Source organism: Oncorhynchus kisutch, linkage group LG21, assembly GCF_002021735.2.
Source record: "Oncorhynchus kisutch isolate 150728-3 linkage group LG21, Okis_V2, whole genome shotgun sequence".
In the NCBI taxonomy this organism is placed as follows: Eukaryota; Metazoa; Chordata; class Actinopteri; order Salmoniformes; family Salmonidae; genus Oncorhynchus; species Oncorhynchus kisutch.
In genome coordinates, this window is record NC_034194.2 from 13,486,001 (window position 1) to 13,501,324 (window position 15,324).

The following is a 15,324-nucleotide window of genomic DNA, read 5'->3' on the forward strand; positions in this document are numbered from 1 at the left end:
CAATGGAAGCGACAGGCATACCTACTTGAGAAAGATGCTTTTTGCTTTGCATAAATCTAAACAAATTTCATAAAAGACACCCAAGAGCACAGATAGAACAAGGACATAGTTATAAATATATTTACTAGGAGGTTCCGATTAAAGATTATTCACAATTTAATGACAGCGTTTTCGAGGTGTGAAACTGTGGTGTCCTATGATTAGAAAGTATTTTATTGACTTTGGCTTTGATTGAGTCTGGCCTAAACAATAGGCTGTTTTTATTTAATCATTTTATTTTGAATGCTTGAAAGTCCCGGAAGAGGCGCTGCGTGTGTCTTGCAGAGACCGCGGGAAAATGTCGTTATTTCCTGCTCCCTGAAGAAGGTTGTCGAGTCGTCGCGACAGTGATTGTAAACAGATGATAAAGCATAATAACATGCTAAACAACATTCTTAGAATCGATTGTCATATGGTGAGTAAATATTTTGTGTAAATTCACATTCCAAGGTTTTTTCATGATTTAATGTTCCTCCGTGTCTTGAGTTTGTAGATGGGTGCGTTTGTGTGGGTCCCATAGCTAGCTAACGTTAGCTGGCTTGTGTCAGTCCGCTAGCTAAAGTATGGTAACGGTAACTATTTTGTGGCTGTGTCATTCCATCATATCCTTGCCCTTTGTGCATGTGACGTTACAAGGAGCCGACATAGTTGATTTTAAGTTTGCTCAATGAACTACAAACATAATTGTTTTGTTAACTAAATGACTGGCTAACTAACAAGCTTACTAGCTACTCAATCTAGGCATTGGTACTAGTTAGTAGCTACCACCAACCCAGCAGAAGCCCTTGTGCTAGCCATTCCAGCCAGAGTAACATGTTTTGTAACGTTATGCTTCTTAGATCCTAGGTAGCTTGCTAGTTGACATTAGGCAGCTTACTGTTAACAACTAGCTACAGTAGTTGACATTAGAAAGCTTACTGATAATTATAAGAGCTAGCTAGTTGTGTGATCATGCTACAAGATAACTTAACTTCACCCATTTTAAAATCCAGGCATTAGTCTCTAGAAGGTCCAAATGTGTTGCTGAGCACTTTTCCAATCGACCTCACCAATTTCAAGATATCTGGACTTCTCACAAATTATGCATCGTTTCTTCCAGCTACTTCCAGGTACATCTCTGAGCCATTGATTGAGCATCAGGAGAATGGAGGGGGATTTGATGGATGAAGTGTATGGTGACCTCAGCCAAGACCACCATAGTGAGTACAATGCTATAACCTATTTCACTGTCCATAGATGGTGTATTGTTTTATTAGTTTTATTTCACCTTTATTTAACCAGGTCGGCCAGTTGAGAAGCAGTTCTCATTGACAACTGCAACCCGACCAAGATAACGCAAAGCAGTGGGACAAAAACAACAACACAGAGTTACACATGGGATAAACAAACGTACAGTCAATAAAACAATAGAAAAATCTATATACAGTGTGTGCAAATGTAGTAAGATTAGGGAGGTAAGGCAATAAATAGGCCATAGTGGTGAAACAATTGCAATTTAGCATTAACACTGGAGTGATAGATGTGCAGATTATGATGTGCAAGTAGAGATACTGGGGTGCAAAAAATTTACAGATGGGCTGCTGAAAGACATGGTACAACTTCCTTAAAGTACACTGAAGAAAAATATAAATGCAACAATTGCAAAGATTTACAGTTCATATAAGGAAATCAGTTAATTTACATAAATTCATTAGTCCCTAATCTATGGATTTCTTATGACTGTGAATACAGATATGCAGTTGTTGGTCACAGATACTTTAATACATCCCCCTAAGGTTGAAAATCGAATTAGCATAATTTTTAAAAACAATCCCTGCTAAAAAATCAGTTTAAGCTAGAGATGTGTTTTTTTTGCATTGGATGCGTCTCATTGGATGCTTCTCAATCTGCCCTATCTGCCTATGGCGCACTTCTACATCTACAGTGAAATGTGACAGAGCTAGAGCAGTGTTTGTCAGCTCCCTAAAAATCGGTCTTCTCAGAAAATTGTCTGTAGCTGAGAGAAGTAAACAAAATTGTGCACAAAAATTGAGAGAAGCTTTTTGTGCATATGGAACATTTCAAAGATCTTTTATCTCGGCTCATGAAACATTAGACCAACACTTCACATGTTGCGTTTTATATTGTTGTTCAGTATAGTTACTGCCATGAGTTGATCTGTATTCTTATTGTATAACTGTTCTGTCACAAAGCACTCTTATGGAAAAGTATGAATTCTCCTATTCCCTCTTGTATTGTTCGGTAAGGGTCGAGCCATACCGGATTTATGCACTCAAAGAAAATACACATACCTTACTACAAAAGCATATTATCTGTACTGTATCCAATAATACAAGGCATTTCTGCAGTAATGTTATTCCATGTGATGAAATTACAGAAGTGCAATATGTGGGTAACTTTGCGATACTTTTACCCCACAGATACCACAGCAGCTTTCAATGAAGACTCTGTGGATATTTATTTTGGTTTAGAAAGTCCAAAGAAGAATTCCAACGCAGGTAAACATCACTCAAACGCACACATTGGTTCTTTACGAGATGGTCTGAGTCAGATATATATATTTTTACAAGTATAAAAGATACCCACGTTGCTGATATGAGAACTGATAACATACTTTGTATTTGTGCGATCTTATTACAGAAAGGAATTACACACTCCTCTCACCACAGAATCTGAAATATATGGATTTATATGAGGAAATCATAACAGAGGAACAGCAGGATAGAGAGTCTTCCTACAATGAGGTGTGTACCATAATGCTTATCCAATTCATATATGCATTTTTTTTTTGTCTTAAATGGAATGCTGGTACACAGCTTCTTTTCCCATTAGTTATTAATTATAACCCCCTATCTTATTACAGTTGAGGACAAGATTCAATGCAGCACAAAGCCAAGTTGATGAGTTAATGAGAAGGTTGCAGCAGACTGAAACACAGGTTTGTAATAGAAAGTCTTAAGTGTCACTCGTGTATTAGTAGTACCCCTTGAAATAATAATAACCAGTACTTGAAATAATTGGATTGTACAAATAAAAATGTTCCATGACAATCATGAATGTCATTCTGTCGTGATGAAAAGGATAATTGGCAAAATTATTACATTGATTATCCCATTTACATTTTTAGTCATTTAGGAGACGCTCTTGTCCAGAACTAATTACATTACAGTTAGTGTAAGTTAGTGTTACCACTTACGTGCTTGACATGCGTTTTCACTTTGAAGAATACAACGCTGAACACCGAGAACAGCCGCCTGAAGAAGAACATCTGTGCGCTCATCAAAACAGCTAAAATGGAGGTTGTGCGGAAGGACGAGGAGATAAATAGGTTGAGCCAAAGGTAAGTGTCTTGGACCTTTGTATACACCTGTGAAGTGGTAACTCATAGTTGGCAGGGTACTTACAGTTATTTAGGGATGTACATGTCCAACGGGGACAGGCAAGAACAAAAAATACAAATTTTCTATGTACCCATTAGGTAAATGTATACTTTCTATGAACTCTCTGTAAATCTAGGCATGTGAGTAAATTATGTTTCAACTTTTAGTTTCAGGCCAAGGAGGGGTCCTGTAGTTCACCATCAATCTCAGATGAACTGCCTGAGAAATCAAATTCCAACCAGACAGAATCCTACGGGGCAGTCACAACCTAGCCAACCACAAGTTCCCACCCGACTGAATCCTACGGGGCAGTCACAACCTAGCCAACCACAAGTTCCAACCCGACTGAATCCTACGGGGCCGTCTCAACTTAGCCAACCACAAGTTCCAACCCGACTGAATCCTACGGGGCCGTCTCAACTTAGCCAACCACTAGTTCCAACTAGACAGAATCTTACAGGGCAGCCTCCACCAAGCCAACCCCCGCGTCCTAGACAGGATTGTGTTGTAAAGGATCTTAGCCAGCTCCTCTGTAAAGACAGAGATGTGGTCCACCCCCTTCTCCCTCCAACCCCCTCTGATGCAACAGTTTTCCGACCACCTCTTCCTGATACAACAGTTCTCAGACCACCTCTTCTTGATGCAACAGTTCTCAGACCACCTCTTCTTGATGCAACAGTTCTCAGACCACCTCTTCCTGTCACTTCAAAGACTGCTAAAGGAGATTCAGAAGCTCCAGTGAAACGCACTGTTGGTAGTTCCAGCCAGGACTCTGTGAATAGACACCCTACACGTGAACTTCACCCGTCAGACGAGCCGAAACAAACCAAGCACAGAGAAGGCGGAGGTGGAAATCCGAGGCTGTCCCACTCAAATGATCAGCGAAAATATAACTCCAAGTCAAGCAGATGCCCTCGTCTCTCAGATGTTGAGGTACGTAGGAGATCAGAGCGGGCTAAAAATCCAACCTCTGACATTTTGCATTGCACTGCTTCCTCTGACCGCACTTCCGAAGGATTGTCTAAAGATTGTGCAGCCTATCAATCAATGGGTTCTAGTCGGCATTATCAGGAGCTCAGGCGTGATAAGGGTGATGGTAATAGGCATAGTAGAGGTACTAAGGACATTTCCTCTAACAGAAAGCATGCCTATTTGAACCAAGCCAGTGTCACTGAACGATCCAGTGAATCTTTTAATCGCAAGGGAGGGACAAGTCCTCCAAGGGACCATCGAAGGAAAGAGGAGAGAAGAAGAGAGGATGAGGTCAGAAAAGAAAAGAATACATCAAAAAAATCAGGAGAAAGAAAAAGCACTTGTACAGAGAGAAGAAGAGCAAAGGAAAGTGACCGATGCAGTACGGACGTCAGTAAGGACAAGACAATGGACGACAGTAAAGTCGGGGGGCAAAAGACAGGTGAGAAGTCTGAATTTCTTCCATCTGAGGCTAAAGTGGCTGCGAAAAGCTCTGTAGAGGAAACCGGTCCAAACAGAAAGTTAAGTTTCATGGAAACTCTGAATCTTACCCTGTCGCCAGTTAAAAAACCAAGACGGCTTGCTGAAACCAAGGAACAGGAGGGCACACCACCTGAGGAAGTTCCTGAAGACCAGTCAGCGGAAGACAGTGGACAGCCTGATCTAGACAACTTACTCATCTTAGACGAAATCAACAGCAGTGTGGTAGAGACCGACGAGGTCTTCGAGGACCCAGTGGTACAGCCCTCTTCAGAAATCCCAATGTCTTCAGGACCTGGAAGTATTGACCTTAGACATACAGACAAAGAACCTTGTCAGGATGCTAACAAAGGTCTGACTGAGGCCACAGTGGCCAAAAAGCAACCTAAGTGCCAGTTAGAAGTGGAAGACATTATTGTCCAAGGTGTCTCTGAAGGTAAGCCTGAGCTGCCGGAGGCCACAGTGGATCAGAGGACTGAACCCACCACACCAGAACCTCCCAGAGAGGTTTGTGTTTCAGCTCCAGTCTGTGCCATTGTTTTGAGAACTACACTGAAAAACAGACCTGAAGACTGTGCCTCTGCAAATAAAGTGAGTGATTCTGAGGATTTTACTGCTGCTGCTGTCACTGCTACTACTGTGGCTGGGAATTGTGGAAACAATTCAAATACGGACACTGGCCTATCGTCTAACGGATTTACCCCTGACCATTCAATGGAAAATGTAGTTCTTATTACTGACAATTGGGTGTGTAAGCCAAACGGTAAAACTCCCAGTGCTTTGGTCTGTGAAAGTCAAACTGTGACACAAGTTCCACCCGCTGCTGTCTGCGTGGGACATCCTGCTGTTGAAGGTGTTTCAGGAAAAGAACCATCGGAATCTCTGCAATTGCCACTGCCTGCCTCTGTTATTTCAACCTCTAGTCTAGACGTGACAGCAGAGGTGCAAGATATTTCCAAGCATGGTGTTTCCAGTACGATTAGCATGGAGGTAATTCCAGAGATCTGCATTACATCTGAGATCGTTGAAGATGCCACAGAGATACCTCTGGAGTGTGAGAAAGAGAGGACTGTTGTGGTACAAGGTTCACCGTTGAGCGGTTTTGAGGTGTCTAAGGTGAGCAGCACAACGGGAGAGGTTGCACCATCAGCACAGCACAACAGTGGCTTGTCACAAACGCCAAAGAAGTCCCTGGATTCTGAGCCAAGTCACACAGAGAATGAGGACGTGAATGTTGAGCCCTCTAGCTCCATTCCGTTGGCCCATGATGAGGACTCGATGATGCTTACACTGGGCAGCCTTAAAGGTATTCCAGATGCCATCAGCCCACTCACAAGCCCAGTCCGTCCAATGAGGAAAAGCCATCAGCCGCCATGTCACAGCAAACCTGCTTACGTCAAGAGTCTTCGCAAAGGTAAGCATCACTTAAATGACAATTCATCACTTAAATGACAATGAACCTCGTATTCATTACAGCACCATACCAGAGTCTACATGTACATCTAAGGTGCGTTTCTATGATATGTTGTTAAAAAGATGGGAAAGGTCCTAAATAAAAAAATGCTTCTTTGTGACATAACAGGGTGGGATTATTATTTATTTTTCTTTTTTGAATGAAAAGTTGATTTTTCAAAGTCTACAACGAGTTTCTAGCCAGAGGGGAGAGTATTTTCTTGCTCCCCACATCACAGCGAATCTCAGGTTTAAAATGTTTCAATTTTTAATGATGTAGTCGGGTAGAACTTTCTAAAGTTGTGTTCACATGTAGACAATGGTATTGTCCTGGAGATGATAAAATGACGTTGGAAAGTGTTGGAGTTGCTCCTTAAGATATGTCACCATGGGTATGGTTAAGATTTTTTATTAATTTTATGAAAATGTTTCATTATTGTCAAAGTTAAGAAGATGCAGCAATAGCCTATGTTTGTAATCATCTGCCTAATTCCATGACACTTAATTTACTTTGTCAACATAGGCCTACAGGTCATGCCTTTTTACTTTGCTAATGAAACCAAAAATATTGTATTTGACAGAGTTTACCAGTGCTGCTGGGGATCCCAATCCAAAGAAGTTGGATGTGAATATGGAGAACAAGAATCCTGGCCGCTCCATTGCAAGTGCTACACAACAAGATGTGGATCGGGCTTCTGTCTGTTCTTCCAGCCCTGAGGATGAATTGGAAGAGGGTGAAATTCTTAGTGAAGGGGAAGAAACTCCTATCACGCCAAGTTCTCCAGCCAAAACGGTTAGGCCCACAAGCACGGTTAAAAGTCAACAAATTCCCAAGTCATCCCCTAGACTTTCCAAGAAGTTGCCTGAAGAGAAAGGGATTTCTAAACTCTTAAGTAAAACCTTGACTTCACCAGTTGGAAGCCCCATGTCAAAAGCTCGCTATAAAACGGTTCAACCTCCGTTACCCAAAGCTGCCTTGTGTACCGTGGAGGAGGTTATGGCCATGTTTGTAAAGATCCGCTATGCGTGCAGGAAAAAGTACATGAAGCTTCGTTCAACCTTCTCTAAGGAACGCTTCTGCGGTGTTATGGACATGTCCCTTGACTCTTTTACAGACTTTGTTGATAGTGTCAGCTTTACCAAACTATGCAGCCAAGAAGATGACCTCAAAGTGAAACTGAAGAACAACATAATGTCTGTTTTGAGTAAGTTATCAAATAATGGCATTGTCAACCGCATCTTTGACCAGGAACCACTTAATATGAAGTCGAAACTGTGGGAATTTGTGAATGTGCAGTTAGACTTCTTATTCAAGGAAATCCAGACTGCTCTGAGAAGTGTTTGCAAATCCTCAAATGGAAACCAGTCTGCAGGAGCTGAAAAAAGGGACTTGAGTCTCTCCAAGCAGCCAGTGAAGTCTCCCAAGCCGCCAGTGAAGTCTCCCAAGCAGCCAGTGAAGTCTCCCAAGCAGCCAGTGAAGTCTCCCAAGCAGCCAGTGAAGTCTCCCAAGCAGCCAGTGAAGTCTCCCAAGCAGCCAGTGAAGTCTCCCAAGCAGCCAGTGAAGTCTCCCAAGCAGCCAGTGAAGTCTCCCAAGCAGCCAGTGAAGTCCCCCAAGCAGCCAGTGATGTCATCGGTGTCCACAGCCTCTAAACTCAAAAGACCGCAGGGAGCGGTACAAAAAACTAATTGTGTGTCCAGAACATCTGCAAGTAAAAGACCGCAAGAGGAATTAACAGAGTGTGTTGAACCCAACATAAAAAGAACCAGGGCTCAGACTCTCCCCCCTTGCAAAACCGGTCTTGGAAGAGGCAAAAATATTAAAATGTCATTTGAAGAAGATAAGGAATCAGAGCCTCAAACCTCAGATCATCCTCTTATGCAACCTCCAATGCAACCTCCTTTGCAACACGGGTTAGAGATCTTATCATCAAACAGCCCTTCATCTGCTGAGAAAACAGCTGCCTATGTTCGCCGGCTGTCTCAAAATGGCTCACTCCATGACAAGTCTGACTTCGAAATCCTCACAGAACAGCAAGCCTCCAACCTAACATTCAACCTGGTGACAGACTCCCAGATGGGAGAGATCTTCAAGTGTCTCTTACAAGGGTCTGATCTGCTAGAAACTAGTGTCTCAGCTGGGGACAATCAGGGCTGGCCTCTTGGTACTCCTCGGAAAGGAGAGCGCTTCCGAGGCGTTACCACCCCAAGCAAAGTTGGTACCACAACCAAAGTTGGTACTCCCTCTAAAGTCATTGCCACATGGTCTTCTATTTCACCTTGCAAGTTTTCTTCTCCAAATTCAAAAGTCCAAATTCCACTAAATCCAGCTTTGTTGGATGAGAGTTGCATGTTAGAGGTGCCCTCCAGCCTGCCAGAAGACAAAATGACATCGCAGTCCAGTGTGTTCTCGCAGAGATCTTATTCCATTTTGGCAGAAGATCTGGCTGTCTCCCTCACAATTCCTTCACCTCTCAAGTCTGACAATCACCTCAGCTTCTTGCACCCAGCCAACGTGGAGCCCACGTCTGCTCCAGATAGTGTCATCAGTGCACATTTCAGTGAGGATGCTCTTATGGATGGGGAAGACGCTACAGAGCAGGACATTCACCTTGCCCTGGACACAGACAACTCCAGCGGTGGGTCAAGCGGTGCTGGCAGGACCAGGGAGGCTCCTGTTAACCCCCTGTTTCACTTCAAGCCTCACTTGCCCATGCAGGCAGTAGTGATGGAGAAGTCAAATGATCATTTCATTGTCAGGATACGGCATGCAAACACCAGCCCAGACATCAACTCCAACAACTCAGGTGTCAACTTCACCAACCTAGGCATCAACTTCTCCAACCTAGGCAACAACTCCACCAGCCTAGTGGTCAACCCCACATGCCTAGGAATTAAATCAACAAGCCAAGGAGTCAACTCTTCAAGCCCAGGAAGTGTAAACTCTACCTACCCAGGAAATAACTCCACCAACCCAGACACAAACTCAAGCTACCCATGTGTCAACTCCACAAGCCCACAAGTCAACTGCACCAACCCAGGCATCTACCCCATAAGTGCAGACATCAATCCAAGGGCTGTCTCAAGCCCTCAAACACCACCAGGAGGAGAACAACATGGCAAAGACCAAGCTCATCCCACAGGGAAAACTCCTTCTAAAACCCATTTTTCAGAGGCCAGTCCTCCCTTCTACCTTTCCACAAGCACCGAAACAGCATCTGCGCTATCTTCACCATGCCTCACCATCATAGAAGACACGCCGGAGAGGGACCACAGCAAGGGTAAGACGGGGAAAAAGCGGACAAGGCACCACGTCGAAATGAAAGCAAAGCGGCCTAAAAAGGAGGTGATCCCTGAGAAGATCATAAAGCATAAAAAGAAGTCCTCAAAAAGGGCCAAAGGAAAGGAGACTAGAAGCTCCAAGAGCGAGAGAAGTAAAGTCACTACTCCACCCCAGTCTACCCCATCACCCAACAGCCTGTCTGCCAAGAATATCATCATAAAAAAGGGTGCAGTGGTGGTGACTTGGACAAGGTGAGTTGGGTTTTAACATTCATGCCTTTTCGTTTACGTACCATCTTGCATGTTAGCTGTTGGGGGAGTCTTCAAGGTCAAGTGTCATGATTATCACGTAAAACCGTCATTTTCTTTTAAAGGGATGAAGACCGAGATATTCTCCTCGCGCTGAAGATGAAAGGTGCCTCTCCAGATACTTTCTCTTCCCTATCGGAGAAGATGAACAAGACACCCGCTCAGGTATGTCTTTACCTAATTTGCTGTGTTTTGATTTGAGACTAGTAGTTATTGCTGAGCATTAATGTCGGTTCTGTATATTTGAGTATTTAAAAATATATATATATATATATCTTTTAGATTGCAGAGAGATTTTCCCAGCTGATGAAGCTTTTTAAGAAGAAGAAGATGGCAAGTTGACTTTCCAGAATCGTAGAATTTTTCTTCATTCAATGAAGATTTCATGCACTATGCTTTTTTTTTTTTTTAACTCAGATGTCGCAAGGTCAAGGCTCGAATTTCCCATTTGACGAATGAGCAGAAGCAGATCATCTGAATTTGATCCCTGTAATTGATGGCCCTGGAACATACTAGATGGCCAAACCAACTAGATCTCAAACTGATTTTTTGTTGTTTTTTTTTGTTGAGGGGTGGTCAGCAAGGATCAGAATATCCTTGAGGTAACATCCACACTGCTTCAATGTATCATCTCCCCACGGCCTAAATGAATACAACTCGTATAAGCTGTTTTGGTACATCTGCACTGGTATTTTTTTCTTTTTGTTTGCGTTAAATCTAATCCACCATGTTGATCCTGGGCAATATCCCATATCAACTTCACAACTCTTAATATGCCCCAGCAAGTTTATACCGTATGTGGAGTTAAACACTGCTGCAATCATACATTTAATCTGAACTAATTGACGCATTTTAGCAGTAAAAGGGGAGTTGCTCTGATACTTTTATGGAGCATTGTCGTATGTACTAAAGTTACTTTTTTATACAACGTCTGGGGGGGGGGGGGGGGGGGGGGTTTGTTTGGAAATAAAGATTGGAAGTACAATTCAGGTCACATTTATATCTTATTTAATGCTGTACGGTCACATGGCAGAAAGTACATTTTAATGTACGGTATGTCAACAGTATTCTATTTTGGATATATATTGTACTGACTTCAAGATGGTCAGTTAAATGAATAAATACGGCGTACACGTTCCATTTTCTGTACGATTCAAGGTGGTATGTTTATAGAAATTAAGGATTTTAAGGGGAACATTTCCTGTCAGATTTTTGGTTGGTTGGTTGGTTTTGGATGAGTGACTTCCTGGTTAAACAAATGTACACTGTATATTGTGCATATTTTGGTTTTGTAAATAAAGTGTATTTATTTAACTTGGTTTTGATTTATTAATGGAAATTGAACTCAATGACTACTTAGCACCCGAATGAGTACAGCATATTTTAGGCACATTCTCAACTGCTGCTTAGGTTTTATTAGCAATGGGCAGCATATCTTCTGGCCAAAAGTATGAAAGTTTCATGGTCAAAGTTCAGCACACTTATTTTTGCTGCAACAGCTGTCATGGGATATTGTTCATTAATAATTAATCCTTCTGGAGGGCAATGTTTCAAGGTAATACATGCTCTAATATAAATATCCAGAAACTGGGCCACGAAGTATGGGAATTGAGGTCAGTGCCTAAGGATGTACTTGCCTTAGCTCACTGAAACAAAAGTTGAATGAAGTTGGTTATAGCAGAGTGATTGTAAAGGCCACCTTCTCTTTCATGAGAAATGAATGTCATGGAATGGGATCATGGGGTTGAGACTCACATTTGGGTGTATTAAAGGGATATTTCACAAAAATATGTTTTGGATTCCTTACCCTGTAAACAGTCTAGGGAGAAGGTATGACAGCAATCCGGTCTTTGGTATTGTTTAACTGGCCGCTAATGTAGATAACATTGACTTGCGTTGGATTTGTACCACAAATGCTAAAAAGTTAGCCTTTGAAACGGCCAGGTAAACTAAACCAAAGCCTAGATTGCTGTCACACCTTGTCCATAGACTGTTTTATAGGGTAAGGAAACCAATATGCCATGTTATAATTTGGGTGGTCTATCCCTTTAATGGTGGCTATTGCAACCACACAATGTAAAAGTAAGTGTTCAATACATTCCGTAATTGATTTTTCTTTCCAATGATTAAATTGTTAACTCATTTTTAGGAATCTAAATGGGCTACTAAATATCAATGGAAACCATGTGAATATGTTGTTCTAATTGTGTCATCTGTTAACAGTTTTCATTTATTTAATTAACAGAACTTTGGGGGGGGTCTGGTTGGTCTGTTGCCAGACTAGTCCAGTGCCTCAAATAGCCCACCGTACAGTGAACTATGAGATGGGGCATGACTCGTTGAGCATTATGTCTGGCCCAATAGATTGTTCATTTTGACTTGGTCATTTGAAAACATTTAGTTAGCAGATTTAGATCATATATAAACATAACACCAGCATACAGTGAAGATCAAAAGCTATTTGGAAAGTAAAAATAGCATGCATTTGACATGTCAAAGCTAGTCCGTGAGCTGATTGGCGCTGTTGGTAACGTTACATGTCCTGCCATCAACAACTGTGTGGTAAAACAAGCCCCAGGCCATTGTCCCGTCGCTTGGTGGATCGATCCTCGCAATCTATGAATCCTGCTTGCAACAGATTGGCGATACACTCACTGTAGCGATTCTCAGAGATGGGTCGCCTACCTCGTCAATGGGTGGAAACAAAACGTACATTCTACCAAATTTTCAGGTATTTCTGAAGCAAGTGGAACACACAACCTAGTTGACATGTAAGTTGTTTCTTACTCTTAAATCCTTTATTTTGATATTGCCTGCTTGAACAGTCTACATCATGAAAAATATACACACTAAACTATGAAAAATGTGCTTATCCTGTGAGGTATTTATAAAATACCATGGCCTAGTGGAAATTCATGTATGTCAAATCTTTTTTTATAGCATAAGGATATGTGACTCAGAAGATGGGGGATTGGAACTTGTTGGGGAGTATCTTAGAAGAGGTACATATTCATTCAACCATCGTGGGAAAAATCTGGCTAACCATCCTTTTTATATTCCGAATGCTCGTTCTTGGTGTGGCAGCAGAGGATGTTTGGGACGATGAGCAGAGTGAGTTTGTGTGCAACACGGACCAGCCTGGGTGTAAGAATGTGTGCTACGACGATGCATTCCCCATTTCTCTTATCCGATACTGGGTGTTACAAATCATTTTCGTGTCCTCTCCCTCTCTGGTGTACATGGGACATGCACTGTACCGTTTGAGGGCCCTTGAAAAAGAGAGACACAAGAAAAAAGCTTTCCTGAAAGCGGAGCTAGAGGGCGCTGAGCCCGTTCATGAAGACAGACAGAGGATAGAGAGGGAGCTGAGGAAGCTGGAGGAACAGAAGAGAGTAAGGAAAGCTCCACTCAGGGGCTCCTTGCTGCGCACATATGTTTTCCATATCTTGACGAGGTCAGTGGTAGAGATTGGCTTCATAGTGGGACAATATGTGCTGTACGGAGTTGGCCTGGATCCTTTGTACAAATGTGAGAGATTGCCTTGCCCGAACAGTGTGGATTGCTTTGTGTCCAGACCAACTGAGAAGAACATTTTCATGATCTTCATGCTCGTCATCGCTGGGGTTTCTTTGTTCTTGAATCTCCTCGAGATATTCCACCTGGGAGTGAAAAAAGTCAAGCAAAGTCTGTATGGAAATAAAGGTACAGATGACGAAAGCTTATTAGTGTTCAGGTCCAAGAAAAACTCCATGGTCCAGCAGGTGTGTGTCCTCACAAACTCATCACCCCAAAAGATGATGCAACTCACTCAGACGGCCTACACAATGGTCCCTAACAGCCACGTGGATGCTATCCCCTTGTACCTGCATTCGGTAGCTCCTCACAACGATAGTGGTGGCACCAACGACTCAGAGCAGTACCTCAGACAGACTGAGCTCCAGTCCCTGCGACAGCTGAGGACTGTGGAGCACCACTACACCCTGGACCAGAGGAACCACTCATGCAGCAGTGATGACTCCAACGGGCCTAAAGGCTCAGGCCATCCCAGGCACGGTGGAGCACAGCCACGGCCTTCCCTTATGGCCAGCCATATGGAGATACCAGCAGCCCTGTGGAACCAGCTACGCAAACAGAGCCGGGTCAGCGCTCTGCAGGATTACAGTGACATGAGTGATTCACCTGACAGTGGTCACTATCCCACGGGGAGGAAGGCTAGTTTCATGTCCCGAGGACTCTCTCAGACCAACCTGGACAGTCCTTCTGATAGCCCGAACTCCGGGAGTGGGACGGACACAGAGGCCAAGCGTATCGCCCAAGGAGAGAGCCCACCTATGACCCCGCCTCCAGCCAGTGGACGAAGAATGTCAATGGTAAGTAGAACTATTACACAACACAATTTTTTTTAAATGGAGGATGCATTGTAGGATTCTCATCATGTGTTTCTAAGGCTAAGATTCAGATTAAATAACTACTGACTAACTCATGTTGCATATTTCAATCTTTCAGAGCATGATTCTGGAACTGTCTTCAATCATGAAAAAGTGAGAACTGGCTGAGGAACCAGAAGGATCTGGGGACACTGATTACGAAGCAACATTCCCCTTCTAATTGCCTAATTGTATTCATAATAACATATGTATTGTGGATGAGCAGTAAACGCGTTAGTATAGTTACACTGAACAAAAATATAAATGTATCATGCAATTTTACTGAGTTACAGTTCACATAAGGACATCAGTCAATTGATAGAAATCCATTAGGCCCTAATCTATGGATTTCACATGACTGGGAGTACGGATATGCATCTGTTGGTCACAGATACTGTACCTTAAAAATAAAAAAAGTAGGGGCGTGGATCAGAAAACCAATCAGTATCTGTTGTGACCACTATTTGCCTCATGCAGCACGACATCTTCTTCGCATAGAGTTGATCAGGCTGTTGATTGTGGCCTGTGGAATGTTGTCTCCTCTTCAATGGCTGTGCGGAGTTGCTGGATATTGACGGGAACTGGAACACGCTGTCATACACGTTGATCCAGAGCATCCCAAACATGCTCAATGGGTGACATGTCTGGTGAATATGTAGGCCATGGAAGAACTGGAGGTCAGCTTCCAGGAATTGTGTACAGATCTTTGCAATAAGGGGCCATGTATTATGCTGAAACATAAGGTGATGGCGGCGGATGAATGGCACGACAATGGGCCTCAGGATCTCATCAAAGTATTGGTAGCTTATGTCTACCCATACCATAAGCCCCCTCCAACCGGCCTCACAACCGCAGACCATGTGTAACCACGCTAGACTAGGACTTCCACATCCGGCTTCTTCACCTGTGGGATCGTCTGAGACCAGCCACCTGGACAGCTGATGAAACCGTTTCAGGGAAGCTCATCTGCGTGCTCGTCATCCTCA

At 43.0% G+C, this 15,324-nt stretch overlaps 2 protein-coding genes across 2 annotated transcripts; both read left to right on the forward strand.

Annotated features, from left to right (window-relative positions):
- Nucleotides 1-15: 15 nt before the first annotated feature.
- Nucleotides 16-11,225, forward strand: casp8ap2 (caspase 8 associated protein 2). The gene is made up of 10 exons (XM_020455037.2): nt 16-454; nt 1,139-1,238; nt 2,460-2,537; nt 2,680-2,783; nt 2,903-2,977; nt 3,264-3,379; nt 3,587-6,285; nt 6,905-9,854; nt 9,977-10,076; nt 10,194-11,225. The coding sequence occupies exons 2-10, from the start codon at nt 1,184-1,186 to the stop codon at nt 10,251-10,253; spliced, it is 6,237 nt and encodes a 2,078-aa protein (XP_020310626.2). The 5' UTR covers nt 16-454; nt 1,139-1,183; the 3' UTR covers nt 10,254-11,225.
- A 1,649-nt stretch (nt 11,226-12,874) lies between these two features.
- Nucleotides 12,875-14,638, forward strand: gja10b (gap junction protein alpha 10 b). The gene is made up of 2 exons (XM_020455069.2): nt 12,875-14,281; nt 14,418-14,638. Exons 1-2 carry the CDS (start codon nt 12,875-12,877, stop codon nt 14,454-14,456), a joined length of 1,446 nt encoding a protein of 481 aa, XP_020310658.1. The 3' UTR covers nt 14,457-14,638.
- The last annotated feature ends 686 nt before the right edge of the window (nt 14,639-15,324 follow it).